Genomic DNA, 19872 nt, shown 5'->3' on the forward strand with positions numbered 1-19872 from the left:
GTGGCTGCGTAGCGTTTCAGTTGACTGGGACGAGTTGTGAACTGTTGGATACAGAGAAAGAAAACGCGGATGGGGATCTGGTGACTAGAAAAGGCACTTTTCTGTATACAATGCAAGGGGCTGGTATTGAGGTGAGATCGTAAACAACTGTTTCATGAAATTTAAAAGTCATAAACTGATATTTATATGTAGAGACCAGTCCGGAGGGAAATTTCTAGATTGCAGTGAGAGGCTAGTCCTAAACTGTTTATGAGTTAGCCTGGTGTCCTTGTTCGGAGAAGAACACACAGAAAGCGAGACTAATGTTTTCCCAAACTGATCCAACAAGCTTTTTAGTATTGAATTCACGGTTTCCGTGCTAAATTATTAAAATTGTTAGAATCTCTAAAATAAAACTGACTGGACCTTCGAGCAGAGGTGCTCTTCAATATGTCGGAACGTTGAAGGGACCTCTGTTCGCCTCTGAAGGCGACATCTTAAAATTAGACATTGTTGTTACATTCCTGTCTCCTTTCACTTTTTCATTTGTTTGATTTGCAGGAAATAAAAAGGAAAAGGAAGCCAGGTGAGTATAAATTTATCATAATTACTTTAGTAATAAATAAACTATTTAGATTTCTGTAAGCCATTTAAGGTAGTTAATCGTATATTTGTAAAGCACAATAGGACATTTTGTTGGATACAACCCTACACGAGTCTTGTAAATAAACATCAGATCATCATCATCACCATCATCATCATCATCATTGTTATTATTATTATTATTATTATTATTATTATTATTATTATTATTATTATTAGTTGTGAAAACGTACAGGAAGTGAGTGTCTGATATTAGTATTATTTGCAGGAAGAGCTATCCTGTTTTAATCGTATATTTGTACAGCGTAATAGGGCATTTTGTTGGATACAACCCTACAACCCTACCCTAAATAAACATCAGATCATCATCATCACCATCATTATTGTTATTATTATTATTATTATTATTATTATTATTATTATTATTATTATTATTATTATTATTATTAGTTGTGTCTGATATTAGTATTATTTGCAGGAATCGCTATCCTGTTTTATGGGTTGAGTATCCCATTGCAGAACACCTGCTGCGAGCGGAAGGTTGATATCCTTAGTAATTAACAATTAGATTATGAGCTCGAGATTTCTATCGCGTGATAGTTGATGAGGGCGCACCCCGAATCAGCTATTACGCATAGAAATCGAGAGCGAATAATCTAATTCTTTTAGTATAAATCTACTAGTCGTTCAAAACTTAACAAGTAAATTATGCAGATCCTCCTCACGGACACTTCGAAAACGTGAGGAAGCGGGATGAATTTTGTTGACAACCGCTTCTCACTATCTATCACAGAATAGATAGCGGGTAGCGTAGCCAATCAGAGAACGGCATTCGTAATAGAACGCTAGTAGATTTATACTAATTAACAATTAGATTATGAGCTCGAGATTTCTATCACGTGATAGTTGATGAGGGCGAAGCCCGAATCAACTATCACGTATAGAAATCGAGAGCGAATAATCTAATTGTTTTAGTATAAATATATTAGTCGTTCAAAACTAAACAAGTAAATTATCTATTTCCTCATCGCAGACACTTCGAAAACACGACGACGCGGCCGCCATTTTGTTGAATACCGCTACTCACTATCTATCACAGAATAGATAGCAAGTAGCGTAGCCAATCAGAGAACGGCATCCGTGATAGAACACTAGTAAATTTATACTAATACTGAATAGAACAGAGACCTTCGCATTTACTTTATCTTTCACCCAAAGTTCAAACATATGTTTCATATATTCATATTCACTTAGTAATACTGTTTTAGGTGAGTTTGTTTAGATATATTTATATTACCAAAAGGACGTAAAAGCAGCAATTTAGTAACAATCTTAATGAAGAGAACAAGACTTTATTGATAAGGCCTCTCACATTTTCAAGCATCTACAGGATTCACCTAGGTGTCGGACACTTTGTTCGAGCGAGTGCGTTGTTGTCATAGATCAAGCAACAACACGGACACAATTAAAAATCAAGGAGGCAGTGCATATTTACTGTGAGAAACCCTCCCTAAATCAACAATCGTTTCATGTAAATCTTAATCTTTCTTTGTAATTAATTGTTTTATCATACCATTGTTATTCTAATTTTCAGCTATATATTGTTCATCAATGTAATTCCATCCGTAAACTGACGATGGCACAGGAGTTGCGAAACATGTCTTTTAAATTTAAAAGTCTTGTTCTCTTCATTAAGATACATTTATATATATTGGCTCGGTTTACGAGTCTCTGACTTGAGATATTCAAGCTAGGCTTGGATTTAATCATTGAATGTGTGATGTCTCTACAGGTGACGATTCTTCTGCATCGTGCAGAGAAATTTATCTGAAGAATAAGTAAGTGACATGGCTTTTTATAGACCTCTGTTCGTAGACGTTTGAGGGAGGGTGGTCTTGGGTATATTTGTCGTCAGTTGTGATTTCCCATGCTTTGATGTGAAACGTGAAATGATTGTTGTCCTCGTAAAACGCGATGATCAGGGTAATTAGCGATTAGCCACGCCGTAATGTTCCATAAATAATGCCGGAGAAGCGAGAAATGATGTTTGTGACTTGTCATGAAAGAGGTTGATCTCAAATCTGCGTGAACTGTTTACGTTTCCGTGACACGTGACCTCTCCCTTCCACCCCCGCCCCAAACCGGCTTCCACACTAACACCATCACCTTTTTAAAGTATAAAGTATAAACATTTTCTCGAAAAAGACAGCTCAATAATCTGCGCTAATCTGCTTAATACAATGGATGTAATATTTTCCATTAACGCCGATCGATAATCTCCTTTCTGAGCTTTCTCATTCTTATTTCTGCTTCGTTCGTATGTTTTTGTCGATTTGTTATCCTTCAAAACGGACACGAAAAAACAATAAGTAGAAAACAAAAATTACAAAGAGAAACCTCTGCTAGGAGACTAACCAAGAATGAATTTTCAATCATTTCTTTATAGAATAGTAATCAAGCTTTAAAGAAATTAAAATAAGATAAATGTAAATAAAAGAAAACTAATGAAATGTTTAATAACTAATTCGTAGTTATCTTTGATCTCAACGAATCATCTATTTAGATTTGAGAGGTTAATCTGTAGCTAACTTTCATTTCAATGTTCAATTCAGATGTCGAGTGAATAAAGCTTACATGCTGCAAACTGACGTTGGAAGAATCCCTGTTTACTGTCACATGACCGGAATTGATGGATGCGGCGATGGAGGATGGACGCTGGTCATGAAAATTGATGGTAACAAGGTAAAATCAAGAACAGGTTGTGGTTTTCACTAATCTACCCTTGGTCTGTAACTGATATTATGTCTTTCTCAGTGCGCGACCGGACGAAATCTGTAAATCGTGCAGTCTAATTGGTTCCGGGGGCGGGCAAAATTTTTCGATCATGCCTTGTTACAAGACCTAAGCGTTGTTTACTTGCAGAAAAAATACAAATGTAATTCACCGGCCTAGCCAGGCCGCACCGAATTGGGAAATAACTGTGCCCTCTACCGGACTGCCCGAGACCGCACTCAAGACCTCGGGCACAGTGTTTTTCAGTGCGGACCTTCCGGCTGATGAATAACATAACATGTAGTAAATGAAAAAAACTGCAAGGCTGACTGCTTTTTCTGAGTCGAAGGAACAACAACAACAACAACAACAACAACAAACCATTACGGATGAGAAAGAGCATCATGCTACAGCCCAACGGTAAGGCCAATGGCCTAGGGCCATGGGGCAGATATCATCTCATTCCCAGTGCCCACGGTTTTCTTGGTCAGTGGTTTAAAGAATAAACCGCGAGGGTTTTGGGAACTCATCAGCATGGCATAGCCCCAGGCCCCAGGTATGGTGACCACTGCTTTAATAACACTTACTCCACGCTGTCAAAAGAACTCCTTAACAAACTTTAACTGACGTTCAATTTAGCGCGATTGACGGAACAAGCAACGGAATTCAGCAAAATTAATAAGGTCTTTTTGAAACATTTAAGCGGTGACTTCGTGTTTTCTTTTTTATAGTCAACGTTTCACTACGATTCCAAACTTTGGAGCAACAAAAGCGAGTTCAATCGTTCTGGAGGTAAGACGGGGTTTGATAACCACGAAACTAAGTTACCGACTTATTGGAACACGAACTTCTCCAAGATCTGTCTCGGCATGAGGATCAGTGATCAACCTGTCAAGTTCTTGGTCATCAACAAGAATGGCGCTTCACTGTACTCTCTGATCGCTGATGGCCACAATCTCCCAACCTCTCTGGGTCGAGACAAGTGGAAGACATTGATTGGCTCTAAAGCATCTTTGCAGCCCAACTGTAACAAAGAAGGGTTCAACGCAGTTAGTGACAGGAAGCAGAGTTCGAAAGCAAGAATCGGTATTATTGGCAACAATCAAAACGACTGCGTTAGCTGCAACTCCAGAATTGGTTTTGGTACCGGAGGACGCCCTGATAATAACAACACGTGTGGTAATGAGGCTTCAGACGGAGGCGATCAAGGAGAGAAGCACATTAAAACCATGGGATACATATTAGTGAAATAAAAGGAAAACGATGGAGGTTCCTCCTAAAAAAAAATGAGAAGAGAAAAAATAAATTACAAATCTAGCAGCTGTTGTAGTTAAATTTAGACTGAACAGGATAAGGACTTTTGTTTGTTTGTTGTAGTATAAACATGACATAAAAATAAAAGGCAGAGATATGAATATAAACTGTTTTTGTTAGATTTTTACAGTAGGTTTATGGTCGGTGAGTATCATGAGTAAAGCCAACTCCAAGGCAAGCAACCTCTCAGGAAATATTTATAACAATCGTGTTGACAACGCTCACTTTTAGCTTTGCTATCGGCCTTTATAATCCATCAAATATTTTCGCTCGCGCGCGATTGGTCTAAACGCCTCACGTGACCGAATATACCCCAGCTAAAACTGGGGAATATTCGATGATATTCCCCGAGTGATATTCCCCAATTTCAAACACTTAAAGGCGCGTCTAGTTTACAATTAAAATTTATATCAAGATGGGGGAACGGTTTGCTTTTGTGACAGAAGGAGAGATAAACCTGCTGGTCGATAAAGCAGTATTGGAAAACAACATACGCTCGTAACGTTTTTGACGGTAAACTATTGTTAAACGAAATGTTTAAATACTCAAGCTCGTCGCTACATGTTGTGAAAAATATTTGAGGGATAATAACCACAATAGCCTCCATTTGGCTTTAAAAATATGTTCAGATATTTGTCCTTGCACATTATCTGCTCCTCGAAGCTCACAGTTTTCCTCGAGCTTCGCTCTCGCAAAACTGTTCGCTTCTCGGAACAGAAATGTCCGCGGACAAATATCTGAGCATATTTTCGCGCCAAATGGAGGCTATTGCTTATTTATTCAGGCTCGAATTATCTGCTTGATAATGTTGCTCGAAACATCAAAACATCTCAACCCATTTATTTGTTAAGTTTTACTGACTAATGTACATGATCAGAAATTTAGTTAACCCATCTAGAGAATAAAAGGTAAATACTAAATACAGAAGCAATTCTACGCGTGCTTTGCTTATATCCTTCCCGTGACTTGTATTTGGTAACAAGCCTCCATGGCAGTACCAGGTGTTCAAAGGGGTTGTTCTGAGTCACTGGAAGGAGGAGAAACCAAGCTCCCCATGATGCTTTGCGCTTAAAATTTTACCCTTCTCATCGCTTCAGTTGCTCTAGAAGTTCTTCCAACGAGCTTTTTCAATCGCCGAATTGACAGAGATCAAACAACTTAAAGGTTAATATTTTAGCTCTCTGTGGATCTTTATTGCATAATGCCCATACAACCTGGGTCTTTAGCTCTAATAATAGCCTTTTTGTCCTTCTTTCGGTTCAATATTTTGCACCTCATTTTTAATAAATTATTGCAACCCACAATTTTTTATCTTTAATTTTGCTTTTTGCCATCTAGAAGGAAAAAAAAACGTTTATACTTGTTGTCCTGTGCACAGAATAATATATTAGAGACGTTTTTATTAGAAAATAATAAAGGTTTGGCCATCATTGTTAACCTGCTGAGTTATGCCTCGTATCCAGTGGTAATTTTTGCTAAAGTTAATAAGAACAACTGCTTTAAACTGCAACAAGCACATACGATCCTACAAAGGCGGAAAGAAGTTCGAGAGGTACTGAAGTAGTTTCCTTTAACTATTTCTCTTAACTGCTAATTTCTCAAGTTGATTTCTCATCATAATTAAGTTTAATGTAAGCACAGTTAAAACGAGAGATTAAGCTTGTCTCCCAACTTTGCGCATTTTCTTATGTTTGTCTTTATAATGCTAATTGCTGTGAAGATATCAGATGTTAGCCAATTTCAACTTTAATTGTTCTTTCTAATCAACACACGGCAAAGAAAAATTATATCAAACAGTGTAAAAAGAATATATCATGAAAGCAGTCGTGACTTGCTAACAAAGCTTTTAAACAACCGTGAGAAAGAAAGGAGAGGAGAAATTTAATAACATTTCTAGATAAAATCAAGTCGAGAATCTTGTGAATTTCTTTCTGAAAAAACGACGCATTTCAAGTTTATGTTCGTCTAAATATGCATCACAGACGTAAACATTCGTGTTATTTACTACAAAAAGGTTATCATGAACGACATATGAATCTTTATAAGTTTATCAACATTTCGTGGTCGCGGTTGTTTTTGCTTACAAACTGATCTCAAACTGTTTGGTAAACATGTGTTCAGTCTACAAACTACACAACAATCGGTGTACATAATAAAAACAATACATGTAAGTAATACAACAAGTTTGTTTACTTGATAACTTACCAAATTTAGCTCAGAAGCTGACACTTAATTAGTCTCTCTTTTTCGGCTGTTTTGGACCAAACCACAAATGTAGTCTAGTCTACTGTAGAGTAAGCTGTTAACAACTTTTCATTGGAGAAAAATGAAGAAATTAGCAAGTAAAACAATTTCGCAACCCGCTTAAATTCTCCGATAACCGAGGAAAGCGAGATGTCGCGAACACCAGTGCATGTACGCTAGACGAATGGTCCCTCCTCGCTGCCTCCAGGCTCCCGTTATCAACTTTACTCGCTCGTTTCCAGGCTACCACAAATGGAAAAATTACATCTATTCTAGCTATGAAGGAGTCAGAATGGAAGGAAACCGTCGATGCCATTAACAAGAGCACATATCCAGACCTCATATACGAGTTTGCTTCGCTTTTTTACGAGAACAGGAGACATTCAACGGATTTGTATGAGTAGATCTCCTGCTAATTTTTAAATGAAAACTAATAGTGCCCCTTTTAACTGTTTTAACTAGATTATCTACAAACTGCGACCTAGCAGTCGCTCTTTCATTTGACGCAATGTAGTTTTACAAAATTTTCGTAAAATTCGGAGTGTCCTGATCACGTGACCACAGATACCCTCTCAAACCTTTAATGTTTTAAAATCCATTGTTATTAATTAGATCCTAAAGCTTTATTTGTTTGTTTCAAATTGTCAGGAGTGAATGAACAGAGACGCGCAGCCTGCCGATCACATGGTCAATCGATAAAATACGCATACCTCAAGCAGAAAGGCGGTACACTTCTCTGTCAGTTTAATCAGACATTGACTTTTTCAGTGAATGAATTGTGACCCGTTTACTAATGGAGATAAACCAGGCTGTTTGGCGTAAAACTCTAGGATAGCGCGTGTCCCGCAATTTGAATTTGATGGCTTCACCGGTTAATGGTCTTTATAAATTGTCATCGGAGGTATGGATTAAGTGCTTTATTGGCTTCACTGAACAAGTCCACGGTTGTCCTGGTTGAATATTTTTTTGTTGTACGGCGGTGACTTTTGATGATGGTCGAGAGCCGCTCGAACTGACAACAAACTAGTTTTCTTCTAATAAAAACTGTCTTTTTTTCTCCCCTCTCTTTCGATGAAACGTAATACTTCGAGAGACACTACTTATTCTTCTCGTCTACTTGCATGCTTTCAAATTCTGTCTTTAAGTCGTTTTGTTGTTGAAACCATTCTGTTAAATAAAGAGAATCTTGCGCGAATTTAATTTGTTGTTTTCGTTTTTAATAAGCTTATATTCCTATCTACATCAACAACAGTTCCATCGCAATTTACAAGGTTTTTCTATTACAAATTCCAGAACTTTCGTATCTAGACTTAGCTGCATCTTAAGTGCCTTTCAGAATTGCATTTTCTTTCATCGTATGTATTTCTTCCTCAGAAAGATCAACAAATCGCAAGGCGACCATTTTGAAAATTAGTGAGTCGCGCTATAGTCACCTCGTGCCAGGTGATTCAAGCAGCATATGACACAATCCTCGACCAATGAGGTCAATAGAATCTCTACAATCACCTGAGTAATTATGCTAATACAAGAAAACTTTAGGATCTCATTAAAATTGACATTTTTCGGACAGTTCTTGTTTTTCTCTGATAATCACCTGAGTAATTATACCAAAACAATTATTTGCCTGAGGCTCAGCAAATATTGGGGAATATTCCCCTCGACAATTCACCAATAATTATTTATTATTAAAACGTTAAAAAAAACGAAGAGAGAAAGAAAGAAAGCCCACTCTTCCCAACTTTTCATGGATAATAAGTAATAAAAACTATATTCAAATATCACCTATATAAAAAGCATCACAAAAATACATTCAGAATTTCCTCGAAACATGGACACTTTAATGTAATAATAATAATAATAATAATAATAATAACAATAATAATAATAATAATAATGATAATAATAATAATAATAATAATAATAATAATAATAATAATAATAATAAGGGTGTTCACCTTTAGCATTTACTCGTTTGCAGTCTCAATTTACAGTTATCAAAGTCTTTGTACACACTTGATTGTGAGGGCGGAGTGATGATCTTTGACAGTTCGTAGTTTGTGCGGTAGAAAAACTAATGACAGTCTTTTAGATTAGATGCTTGCTGACTTAAATAGCTGACCAATAAAAAAAAGCCGGGCTATTAAATTATTTTCAAGCAACTAACAAAGCGCTAGACATTATTAAAGTCTGTTGGAAGCGCATGTTAAGTGTTCGTTTTCAGTTTTGCTTCTTCTAACACTTTCATAGAGTCATTTGTACCACACTGCACAATGATTCGCTTATTTTTCTCGTTGACCATAATATCCATCGTGATCGTCAGCATTTGGAGTTCGGATGGTTATACTGTTCATAACAGCTTACTCACAGGCCATGTGTTTAAGACTATTGAATCCATCGACTGGCTTCAGTGCGTTGAGGAGTGCCACAAACTCGACGAGTGCATTTCCTACAACTATTTTCCTCCTAAAAAAGTCTGTGAGCTGAATAACTTTGGCTATGATAATCAGTGTGAGGCGGGTAACAATTTTATCAGAGCCACTGGATGGATTCACCATGTACTCGACATATCAGAGGTAATTACACATGCAAATATGGGTTACTATCGAAGTTTATCAGTTGTACGATTAAGCGAAAAGACAGTGTTATGCCTTACATTTGAGGGGGATCAACAAAAAAAATTCAGTGAAAAACGAATGCCTTTTTGTAGTTGCCACTGGATTTTATTCAAGGGAAGTAAAGGATTGTTACGCAAGGTCATACACCATTAGCTCGGATGCTTTTAAATAAAAGGGCAAAACAAATTTAGGAACGAGATTTCGTTCCCATATTCCGAGCTACTGTTGGGTTTTTGAACGTATTTTTCGCGCTCAGGGCATCGATTTTGTACCTCGGAAAAAAACAAAAGATATTTATTTCTAACTCTGTCTTTATAATCACAATTAAAACCGAATATTTGAGACGACTCAAGCCTTCTGAACCCAGAATTATGGTAAGACAGTTGCAGTTAGATCTCCGACCGGTGAATTTTTATTCTTTATACGGAATATTTCCTGAAACAATATTTGTAATTCTCGTAACTCATAAAGTGTGCGAAAGTGTAAACGGTCTCGAATCTAAAGTCGATTGTCTAATACAACGAAGGAGTTTAACAGGACAGGTGGTTCAGTTTACAAAACAAACTGGAAATGTGCATATTGAATTGCAAACTTGTACTTGGTCGTATGACTAGACTGATCATAAAAAGACTAAAATTGCGAAAGTTTGTGCTTTTTTTTTTAAATTTCAAGGGTTTTCCTATCGTTATCATTTTTTTTTAAGATTGATGATTGTATTCTTCATGAAATATAAGAAAGAAAAAGACATGACACGATCTAGGTATTAATTACCTTTTACCAAGACCGGATGTCACAAACGATTATTCTTTCCACAAATCTCCCTGTAAATCTCCCGGCAGATGAGATGTGTGTGCGGAAGATCCTTTGGTTTTTCTCTCTTTTCTTTTTTCGTTTCATTTTCCCCTTCCTGGTTTCCTTGGTAGATTATTTAAATTGCTAAGAATGGTGTAGTTTGCTACCCTGCAACTCCGACCAGAGCTCTCTTAGCAGTGTAGTTTGTTGACCAGTAATCAGTATTCAGCGTTTTCGCAATCAGTCAACAGTTTATTAATATCACGACGAGGAGGTAGTCTCTTCGCCTCGTTTCGATTTTGATACAAAAATATCTTGCACTGCTGAAAATCTAATGCCCGATTCACACCAAGTCTTAAACACGTTTAAAAGCTGTTTAGTTAAACACAGTTCAAAATTGTTTCCTTCATAAAAGCTGCTTTCGGATTTTTGTCCTTTACAGATTTAGCACAAATGGAAGCATGAGTTAAAATCAGAGAACAAGATTCCCTTCCCTACAACTTTCTGCAATTTACATTTTCAGCTAAAACATCCGAACAAATCAAACTATATCAGTTTACACATGGGAATACAGGAGACAACATTTTAAGTATTTTACTTAAATGTGATTGTTGGTGCCCCTGTCAAATCCCTGTCTCCTTTCACTTTTTCATTCGTCTGATTTCCAGGAAAAGAAAAGGAAAGGAAAAGCAGGTGAAGGGTCAAATGGTAAAGAAAGTGAGTGTCTGACAACAGTATACTCTCCAGAAACCTTCCTGTTGTAATTCTATGACCTAGTATTGCGGAACACTGGCTAAGAGCAAAAAGTTTATAATCCTTAGTATACCATATTCATTTTACCTTTTTCAAATATATTTACTTATATTTTTCCGATTGAATAGATATCTCAGCGACTTAATCTCTTTTGCATGGACGGAGCGAAAAAATACCAAGTGAGGCTGCATGTCCGTGTAAGCTCTTGAACGGATTCATGCATTTGACAGCTACCACAAATCACACCAGAGTGTAATAATTTCCAACCTAATTTCAAATTTGTCTGGAAAACATGAAATATTATTTCTCTGTCGGACAAAACAGAATTTGATGATCGTGTTTTTTCGTTTTTCAAATTCCCGGGCACGGCCGTTTTAGATTTCACGGCGTAATACGGTCACTCAATTGTTTCACGCAAAATTAAAAGAACTTCTGGTAACTGACAATAGCGGCAACAGTATGACCTCCTAACATCCAAATGGCGGCGCAAGGAAAATTTACAAGCGAAAATAGGCGATGATAAATCTAATTTTTAGCACACTTGAATGTTATTTCTACTCTTTAAGCGAACAGTTAAATTTAGACATTATTTTCAACAATTCAAAGTCAATTTGTTGCCAACGTGGAGGCTTTCTTTAACAAAAGCGGATAACAAATCTATTTGAACCATATTATGCATACTACTACTACCAGTCCGTAAAGGATATACTTTGTTTGTAGTCAGTCAAAACAAATTTGTTTTCTTGTAAAACGCGTATACGGAAATGATTTAGGAAAACGTCTTAACAATAACGTGATACTGACTTTTGCAAACAAAGATATTTTTCTAAACTCTTTCCTACTTCCATTTTGTTTAATTTCCAAATAAATAGTTCGTGTTTCTCGACAAGATTAAAGCTCTGTAATAAAGGTAGACCCTGAAAAGTAAATTAAAATTCAGTTTTAAATTTTTTACTACGACAACGCTATAGTTGCAGACTAATGTTTACAAAGTAATATATTTTTAGTTCTTTTTTTCAGTTTCATTTTGGTAACGAAGGTACATATTTATTTACGTTTTCAAATCCCACAATAGATTTCAAAGAAACACGCCTTACTGAAGAAAGGATTTTGTTGAAATGATTTGTGGCAAAAATTAGGTTGGCTCGGTCTATCAGTTTCCGGCTCTTGATATTAAAGCTAGGCTTGAACTTTTTTCATCTATATCTGATTTCTTTACAGGTCCCGATTCCTTCGCATCCTGCAGAGATATTTACCTGAAAAACAAGTAAGTTAGATGACTTTTAGACGGCTGCTAATAGGACTTTGTAAGAGGATGATACAGTGTTTATTTTCGTAAGCCGCGACTTTTTCACTCTGCCAACAACGCTTTTTTTGACTCCCCAAAGAAGGAGAGAAAGAGATGTCACCGTAATTCAAATGCTTGGTCTCGTCACTCCCGTTGTCTGTGTCAAAGGGGTTTTTATAGCGCATGGATCAATTTCGTTGACCTTGACACTCCCTACCCCTTGACAACCCACCACCCTTACCCCCCATGCCATCCTCTTAGTTTAGGAATAGAGACTAATAACTTTTTGAAAAGAAAAGCTCAAAGGCAGACTCATGGAAGAGCTTTTTCTTCGTCGTTTCTCTAATATTTTTGTCAACGGAAAGGGACGCAAAATATACGAAGGAGACATAATCCTCAGCTAGCAGGCGTCAGGGTAGGCCAAGCATGTCATCCTTTCCAAGGATGACTTTGCGTTGGATATGAGATGATTGTAGAAAACTCGGCGTCACTCGCCTTGTTGGCTATCTATCATCTCATATCCAACGCGCGCTCGTGGAGTAATTGTTAATTGAAACATTAAGTTATAAACATGCAATGTTGCATTAACTATGGAATTGATAAAGGACGTTACGTCAGGCTCAATAGTTTTTAAAGATGCAATTTTTATAGAAGGTGGAGAGATCGAGTTAAGGATATCAGTCATCATCCAAGGATTTAAAATACATAATCATTACTTTATCACTGATAAAATAATAATAATAATAATAATAATAATAATAACAATAATAATAACAATAATAATACCATAATTTAATATTTAAGAGGTAAATCTGTAGCTAACTTTTATTTCAATCTCCATTCAGATCTCGAGAGAATGAAGCTTACATGCTGCAAACTGACATTGGAAGAATCCCTGTCTACTGTCACATGACCGGAATTGATGGATGCGAAGATGGAGGCTGGACGCTGGTCATGAAAATTGATGGTAACAAGGTAAAATCAACAACTGGTTGTGGTTTTCACCAATCAATCCTTGGACCGTAACTGATATTATTCTTTGTAAGTGAAAGTAACAAAAACAACAACAACAACAACACTAAGGAGGATAAGGAGCATGCTAGGCAGCTCCAAGGTAAGGACAGTAGCTTGGCGCCAAGGGGCAGACAACATCTCGTTCTCAGTGCCCACGGTTTTTTGGTCAGTGGTTTAATGAATAAACCGCTACGGTTCTGGCAACTCATTAGCATGGCATAGCCCCAGGCTCAAGGTATGGTCACCACTGCTTTTATAACCCCAACTCCACACTGTCAAAAGAACTTCTCAGAAGATTTAAACTGACGTTCAATTTAGCGCGATTGATGCAACAAGTAACGGAATTCAGCAAACTAATAAGGTTTTTTGAAACATTTCTAAGCGGTGACTTTGTGTTTTCTTTTGTAGTCAACGTTTCACTACGATTCCAAATTCTGGAGCAACAAAACCGAATTCAATCGTCCTGGAGGTAAGACGGGGTTTGACAACCAGGAAACCAAGTTACCGACTTACTGGAACACGAACTTCTCCAAGATATGTCTCGGAATGAGAATTGGCAATCAATCTGTCAAGTTCCTGGTCATCAGCAAGAATGGCTCTTCACTGTACTCTCTGATCGCTGATGACCGCTATCGCCCAACCTCTCTGGGTCGAGACAAGTGGAAGGCATTGATTGGCTCCGAAGGATCTTTGCAGTACAACTGTAACAAAGAAGGGTTCAACGCAGTTGGCAACAGCTACGATCATTCGAAAGCTCGAATCGGTATTATTGGAAACAACGAAAATGGCTGCCATTCCTGCGACTCGAGAATTGGTTTTGGTACCGGAGGACTGTATGGTGACACCAACACGTGTGGTAATGAGGCTACATATAAACCAGATAACGGAGAGAAGCACATTAAAACCATGGGATACATATTAGTGAAATAAAAAGGAAAACCATGAAGGTTCCTCTTAAAATAACTGAGGAGAGAAAAATAAACCATAAATCTAGCAACTGTTGTAGTTAGATTTAGACTGAACAGGATAAGAACTTTTGCTTGTTTGTTGTAGTATAATCATGATATAATAATAAAATGCAGAGATAGGACTATAAACTGTTTATGTTAAATGTTTGCTGTAAGTTTGTGCTCAGCCTGAAAGGGAGAGCCAACTCTAAGGAGAGGACCCCCCCCCCCCCCCTCTAGGAAATACCCATTTTAATCGCGTTGAGGATTTGCCAAATATGTACCAGTGCTGTGCTCTACCAACTGAGTTATCAAGCCAACTGGTAGCCGCTCATTGTGTAAGTTCGTAATAATATACACTTGGATGTTGAATACATCAAAAATTATTATCTCATCGGTTGCTGCCAGGTCATAACTTCAGCTTAAGTTTGAACTCCGCCTGTACTTCTTGAATAACCTGCAATGAGGATTACTAATCCTGATTTCTTTAAATTGACGAGATGTAAAGTCGATTCAAATTCGACAAAAAGCATTAAATGGTTCAAACAAATGGTGACCGTACAGATCTTGTTTGCCGTAGCTTAAGTTTCTTTTAGAAATTCTTGAGCCATCTTTTGCGGTCTTTGGAAATCTTTCGATATCTTAAGGTTAGTTGCATTTTTTCGTTTCTCTGTCTAATGTATTCCAATCTTTTAGGCAGTGATAGTACCTTCTCTGCTTTCCCCATCAACACAGTTTTTCTCCATATGTCCTTAATACCCATTTCTGCAAAAAGCTGTAGACAGAGATTTGCTGTTTGTTCACAGGTTTCCCGTTCGGCAACCAACGGCAATCCAACGATCTTTACGTTGAATTGATACCTATACATTTCGAAAGCCCGTATCGATTTCTCGATTCAATAGCAGGCATCGGGGATCGCGTTCAGCCTCAATTTAATTTTTTGTAGCTCTTCCGTTGCTCTTTTCTTAAACGCCATGAGCTCATCATATTTGGTAAAACACAAATTGAACCGATTTGGCCTTGCTCGATGACAGGGTTTCGCTGCCATGATTATCTTCAGCTCTCTCATCATCTTCACCTCTCGTTTCGTTCCCAATTCCTCAGTTATCCTTTCTAATTGTTTCTTCAGTCAAACAACCTCACTACGAAGTTGTTGATTTTTTCTTCCAGTTGCCGTTCTCAAGTTATCTTGTAAAAGAGTTGAGAAAATTTAGTAAACTACGAACTGAAAAATTCACGCTCGGGACGAGCGGTTCACAGTACAAGGTGTGCTAAAGCGGTCGTTCTGAAGGTGGAGGGAAAGTCACTGGTTAAAGTAAGTAAAACGTTATTGACGATATCACTCATTAAAAATGTTCTTCCAGTGAGCCCTTTACATAACAAATTATAAAATTATGATGCTAAAAAGACACTTAAGCTATAGCAACATGATCCTAGATAGATACTAATGCTATAAATATAAAATAGTAAAAGAAACTATTCTGCAATTGCACAAAAATTAACCTAAGCTATAGCTAAATAAGTACTATCGAAACTCCCTCAGTCCGCCCCAGTTCCAGGCAGTCAGAGCGGACTAGAAAGAGTTGAGATATGTGTCATCTTTAAGTTTGTTACCAAGGCCATTCCACACGACAGCCCATCTATAGCTAAACGCCCTCTTTGCAGCTTCAGTACGGGGCCTGGGCACAAAATCATTTGGAAACCATACCATACCATAACTTATTTATACACAATGAGTTTCAAAACAATAGCTTCTAGAGACGTGTGACAACCCAAAAATCACCAATCTAGTACTTAAATAATAATATTGAAAAATACTAAATACTAATAACACTTATACAATCTAGAAGACACTCCACCCTGGGCCTGTCACCTTGTCGCGGTGGTGGAGCTTGTGTGTCTCAGTGACCCCAAGAGCTATGCCGGTGGGGACTCAGTCCCTGGCGGGTGCAATCGTACCGGATTGGTCGAGGGACAGAGACCTGACAAAGGACAGCCCCTGGCCCTCCAGGTTGGGGGTTGCGTGAGGCTAATCACCTAACCTCGTAAAAAGTGAATGATTACAGAAACCTTACACATAAGAGGCAATCTACCGAATCTTGGGGGCCGAGTGGCACACAACATGACGCTCCAGAGTGAAAGCCACATGGAAGCTCTGGAACCGAGGACGCCAATAGTGCACCCAAAAACACAGTTGAGGATAGGAAACTGGAACGTGAGAACCTTGTATGCACAAGGGAGGACAGCCCAAGCGGCGAAAGCAATGAGAGAGGCTAAGTTGCAGATAATGGGTATAAGTGAAAGCAGATGGTGTGGATCGGGGAAGTTCATTCTAAGTACAAGTGAGACATTACTGTACTCTGGCAGGGACGACGAAGTTCACCAACACGGCGTGGCCATCATGCTGAGCAAAGATGCGGCGGAAGCATTGACCGACTGGGCACCTGTCGATGAGCGAATAATCCGAGCCAGATTCCATTCTAGGCATGTCAAGTTAACATTGATCCATGTATATGCCCCCACCAATGACACTGACGAAGAGGCGAAAGATCATTTTTATGAGAAGCTCCAGGCAATAGTGGACAAAACACCGAAACACGACTTGCTGGTTATCACTGGTGACTTGAACGCAAAGGTTGGAAGCGATGTAGAGGGATGTGAACGAGTAATGGGTAAGCATGGAGTCGGAATCAGGAACGACAATGGCGAGAAACTATGCGATTTTTGCGGCATGAATGACCTGGTGATCACAGGTACGATATTTCCACATAAGGAGATCCATAAACAAACATGGATATCCGCTGATAGGCGCACCTGCAATCAGATTGACCATGTGTTAATCAACAGGAAATTTAGAACATCTGTGCTGGACACAAGAGCCATAAGATCAGCTGATATCGCCAGTGACCACCACCTGGTTTGTACCAAATTGAGGCTAAAGCTATCGGCAGCTCCTAAAAGACGTGGAATTAGAAGGACAAGATATGATACTCAGAAGCTGGAGAGCGGCGAGTGTAGGACGCAGTTTCGTTTGGAATTAAGGAACAGGTTTGAGATATTGCAGAGGGAGGAGCAGGAATATGATGAAATAGATCAGCCAGAAGCCGTGCTGGAGAAGGCAAACGACATCCTTGAAAAGACTTACAATATGACAGCCAAGAAAGTCCTAGGATATAAGACAAAGAAAGTTAAGCCATGGATCAGTAAAGAAGCGTGGGACCTGATTGAGCAGAGGAAAGAGATAAAACTAAAACTTGATGGAACCAACTCCGAGAGACTGAAAGAAAAGAGGTGAGTAGAATACAAAGCCAAAGACCGAGAAGTGAAAAGGCAAATACGCAGGGACAAGAGGAATTGGTCAGAAGGGATAGCAAAAGAAGCGGAAGAAGCAGCAAGTAGCCAAAACATGAAGACTCTCTACAGCTTAACTAAAACGATCTGCAATGATAAACCAAGGCAGAGCACAGTAGTCAACGACAGAAATGGTAACGCCTTAACCAGCAATGAAGATAGAAGGAAGCGGTGGAAAGAGCATTTTATGGAGATACTTAATAGAGAAGAGCCAGCCGACCCGATAAATGAAGACGTCAACGAACAGCAGGACACAGCTGACATAGACACGGGACCTGTGAGCAAAGCTGAGATAAGAAGGGCAATAAAGACTCTTAAGAACGGTAAAGCCCCTGGCGAAGATATGATAACAGCAGAATTACTGAAGGCAGACCTTGAATTTACTACTGACAGAGTGAAAGAGCTTATAGACACGATTTGGAGCCTGGAAAAGGTCCCACTTAAATGGAAGAGGGGACTCATTATTAAGATACCGAAGAAAGGGAACTTAAGGGAGTGTAAGAACTGGCGGGGAGTGACTCTCCTACCAGTTGCAAGCAAGATATTGGGAAGAATTATAATCGAGCGCATTCGCATAGGGATTGACCACAGGCTTCGTAAGGAACAGGCTGGATTTAGATCTGGTAGAGGGACGACGGAGCAAATTTTCATCTTACGCAATATACTAGAGCAAGTGAATGAATGGCAGGCAACTCTCTATATTAATTTCGTGGATTTCGAGAAGGCGTTTGACTCAGTGCACAGAAATGGCTTATGGACGATAATGAACCAGTATGGTATCCCACAGAAGATCATCAACATAGTTAAAGCGATGTACGATGGCTTTGAATGTGCTGTTGTCGAGGAAGAGGCAACCTCAGAATGGTTCGAGCTAACGACTGGTGTCAAACAGGGATGTACAATGTCTGGCTTTCTTTTTCTGCTTATTATAGACTGGGTAATGAGGCATACTGTGAAGGAGGAGGGAACCGGACTGAGGTGGAAATTTACATCAAAACTTGAGGACCTTGACTTCGCGGACGATGTAGCTTTAATTTCCTCAACGCAAAGACACGTGCAGTTGAGAACAAACAGGCTGGTAGAGAATGCAGAAAGGGCAGGCCTTCGGGTAAATGTCGGGAAGTGCAAAGTCATGAGAGTAAATGCGAGGAATAACGAAGCCATCAAAGTGAACGGTGTGGCGTTGGAAGATGTAGAGAAGTTTACTTACCTGGGCGCCACAGTATGTAAGCAAGGGGGTGGCGAAGAGGACATCAAGGCTAGGCTAGGGAAAGCGAGAGGAGCGTTTGTGAAGCTAAACCGAGTATGGAGCTCCAGCAGTGTGTCGAGGAGGACGAAGATCAGGCTATACAAAACATTGGTCAAACCAGTTCTCATGTATGGTTGCGAAACATGGAAAATGAACGAAAGTGATGCCAAGAAAATTGATGTGTTTCAGAACCGATGCCTGAGAAGGGTAATGAAGATTAAATGGCAAGATAAGATCAGTAATAGAGAGCTACTGGAAAGGGCTAACGTGGAGAAGTTGAGTGAAGAGGTAAGAAGAAGGAGATGGAGATTCATTTGACACATCCTGAGACAACAACCTGACAATGACTGTGTTACAGCCCTAACATGGACCCCAGAGGGAAGGAGAAAGAGAGGCCGGCCAAAAACAACTTGGCGGCGCACGGTAGAAAAAGAGAGGTCCAAAGCAGGGTGGCAGTCCTGGAGTGAGGTGCGCACTGCAGCGCAAGACAGGAATCGCTGGAAAGCCCATGTGGAGGCCCTATGCGCCACCTTGGCACCAGGGGACAAGTAAAGTAAGTAATCTAGAAGACAATCAAAAACTCATTAATAATTCATAAGTCCATTGACCTATCAAATGGTCGATAAAACATCACGTGCAGTGGTTTTAAAACCCGATATAACCTCCTCCTCATTAGTATGCGGTGTTTATTGTTTTTCTTGTATACTAATTTCCACCGTTCACAAAAGCATCATTGTTATGAACTCTCTTGACACACGCTTTTCCAAGAATGTTTTTGAAGCTGTTCAAAAAACTCGCAGCACGTGTTTTATCGGGTCTAAAACCTCTCGGCTGCGCCTCGTGGTTTTATATCCCGATAAAACACTGCTGCTCGTGTTTTAAACATTTCTTAAATTGATCATCCCTGTCTCGAAATTAAATGTTTAAGGGGATTCAACGTTAAAGTCGAGG

General features: G+C 38.9%; 4 protein-coding genes and 1 pseudogene across 5 annotated transcripts in view; all 5 read left to right on the forward strand.

Annotated features, from left to right (window-relative positions):
• LOC146463701 (uncharacterized) overlaps positions 1-4607 on the forward strand; it is a 28865-nt gene extending 24258 nt beyond the window's left edge. Inside the window, exons 3-5 of the mRNA XM_085084361.1 lie at positions 2375-2420; positions 3195-3324; positions 4086-4607. Of these exons, the coding sequence (XP_084940487.1) occupies positions 2375-2420; positions 3195-3324; positions 4086-4607 (698 nt within the window). The remainder of the gene's footprint in view (positions 1-2374; positions 2421-3194; positions 3325-4085) is intronic.
• LOC146463702 (putative skeletal organic matrix protein 5 pseudogene) lies at positions 2356-4688 on the forward strand (annotated as a pseudogene). The gene is made up of 3 exons (XR_014856899.1): positions 2356-2420; positions 3195-3324; positions 4086-4688. The product of XR_014856899.1 is annotated as a putative skeletal organic matrix protein 5 pseudogene (transcript).
• Positions 4689-9182: 4494 nt separating this feature from the next.
• The window catches only part of LOC146463703 (uncharacterized), a 132625-nt gene continuing 121935 nt past the window's right edge, over positions 9183-19872 (forward strand). The window contains exon 1 of the mRNA XM_085084362.1: positions 9183-9485. Coding sequence (XP_084940488.1) covers positions 9183-9485 — 303 coding nt within the window. The remainder of the gene's footprint in view (positions 9486-19872) is intronic.
• On the forward strand, positions 13765-14402 carry LOC146463704 (uncharacterized). Its single transcript, XM_085084211.1, has one exon. The coding sequence runs from the start codon at positions 13921-13923 to the stop codon at positions 14302-14304; it is 384 nt and encodes a 127-aa protein (XP_084940337.1). The 5' UTR covers positions 13765-13920; the 3' UTR covers positions 14305-14402.
• LOC146463705 (protein CFDP2-like) lies at positions 16178-17724 on the forward strand. Its single transcript, XM_085084062.1, has one exon. The coding sequence runs from the start codon at positions 16378-16380 to the stop codon at positions 17614-17616; it is 1239 nt and encodes a 412-aa protein (XP_084940188.1). The 5' UTR covers positions 16178-16377; the 3' UTR covers positions 17617-17724.

The sequence above is a fragment of the Pavona decussata genome, unplaced genomic scaffold (assembly GCF_977016875.1).
Source record: "Pavona decussata unplaced genomic scaffold, jaPavDecu1.1 SCAFFOLD_175, whole genome shotgun sequence".
Taxonomy (NCBI): Eukaryota; Metazoa; Cnidaria; class Anthozoa; order Scleractinia; family Agariciidae; genus Pavona; species Pavona decussata.

Excerpts from the sequence above, each read along its gene's own strand:
- LOC146463704 (XM_085084211.1), top strand. The coding sequence starts at position 13,921 with ATGAGAATTGGCAATCAATCTGTCAAGTTCCTGGTCATCAGCAAGAAT.
- LOC146463705 (XM_085084062.1), top strand. The coding sequence starts at position 16,378 with ATGATTACAGAAACCTTACACATAAGAGGCAATCTACCGAATCTTGGG.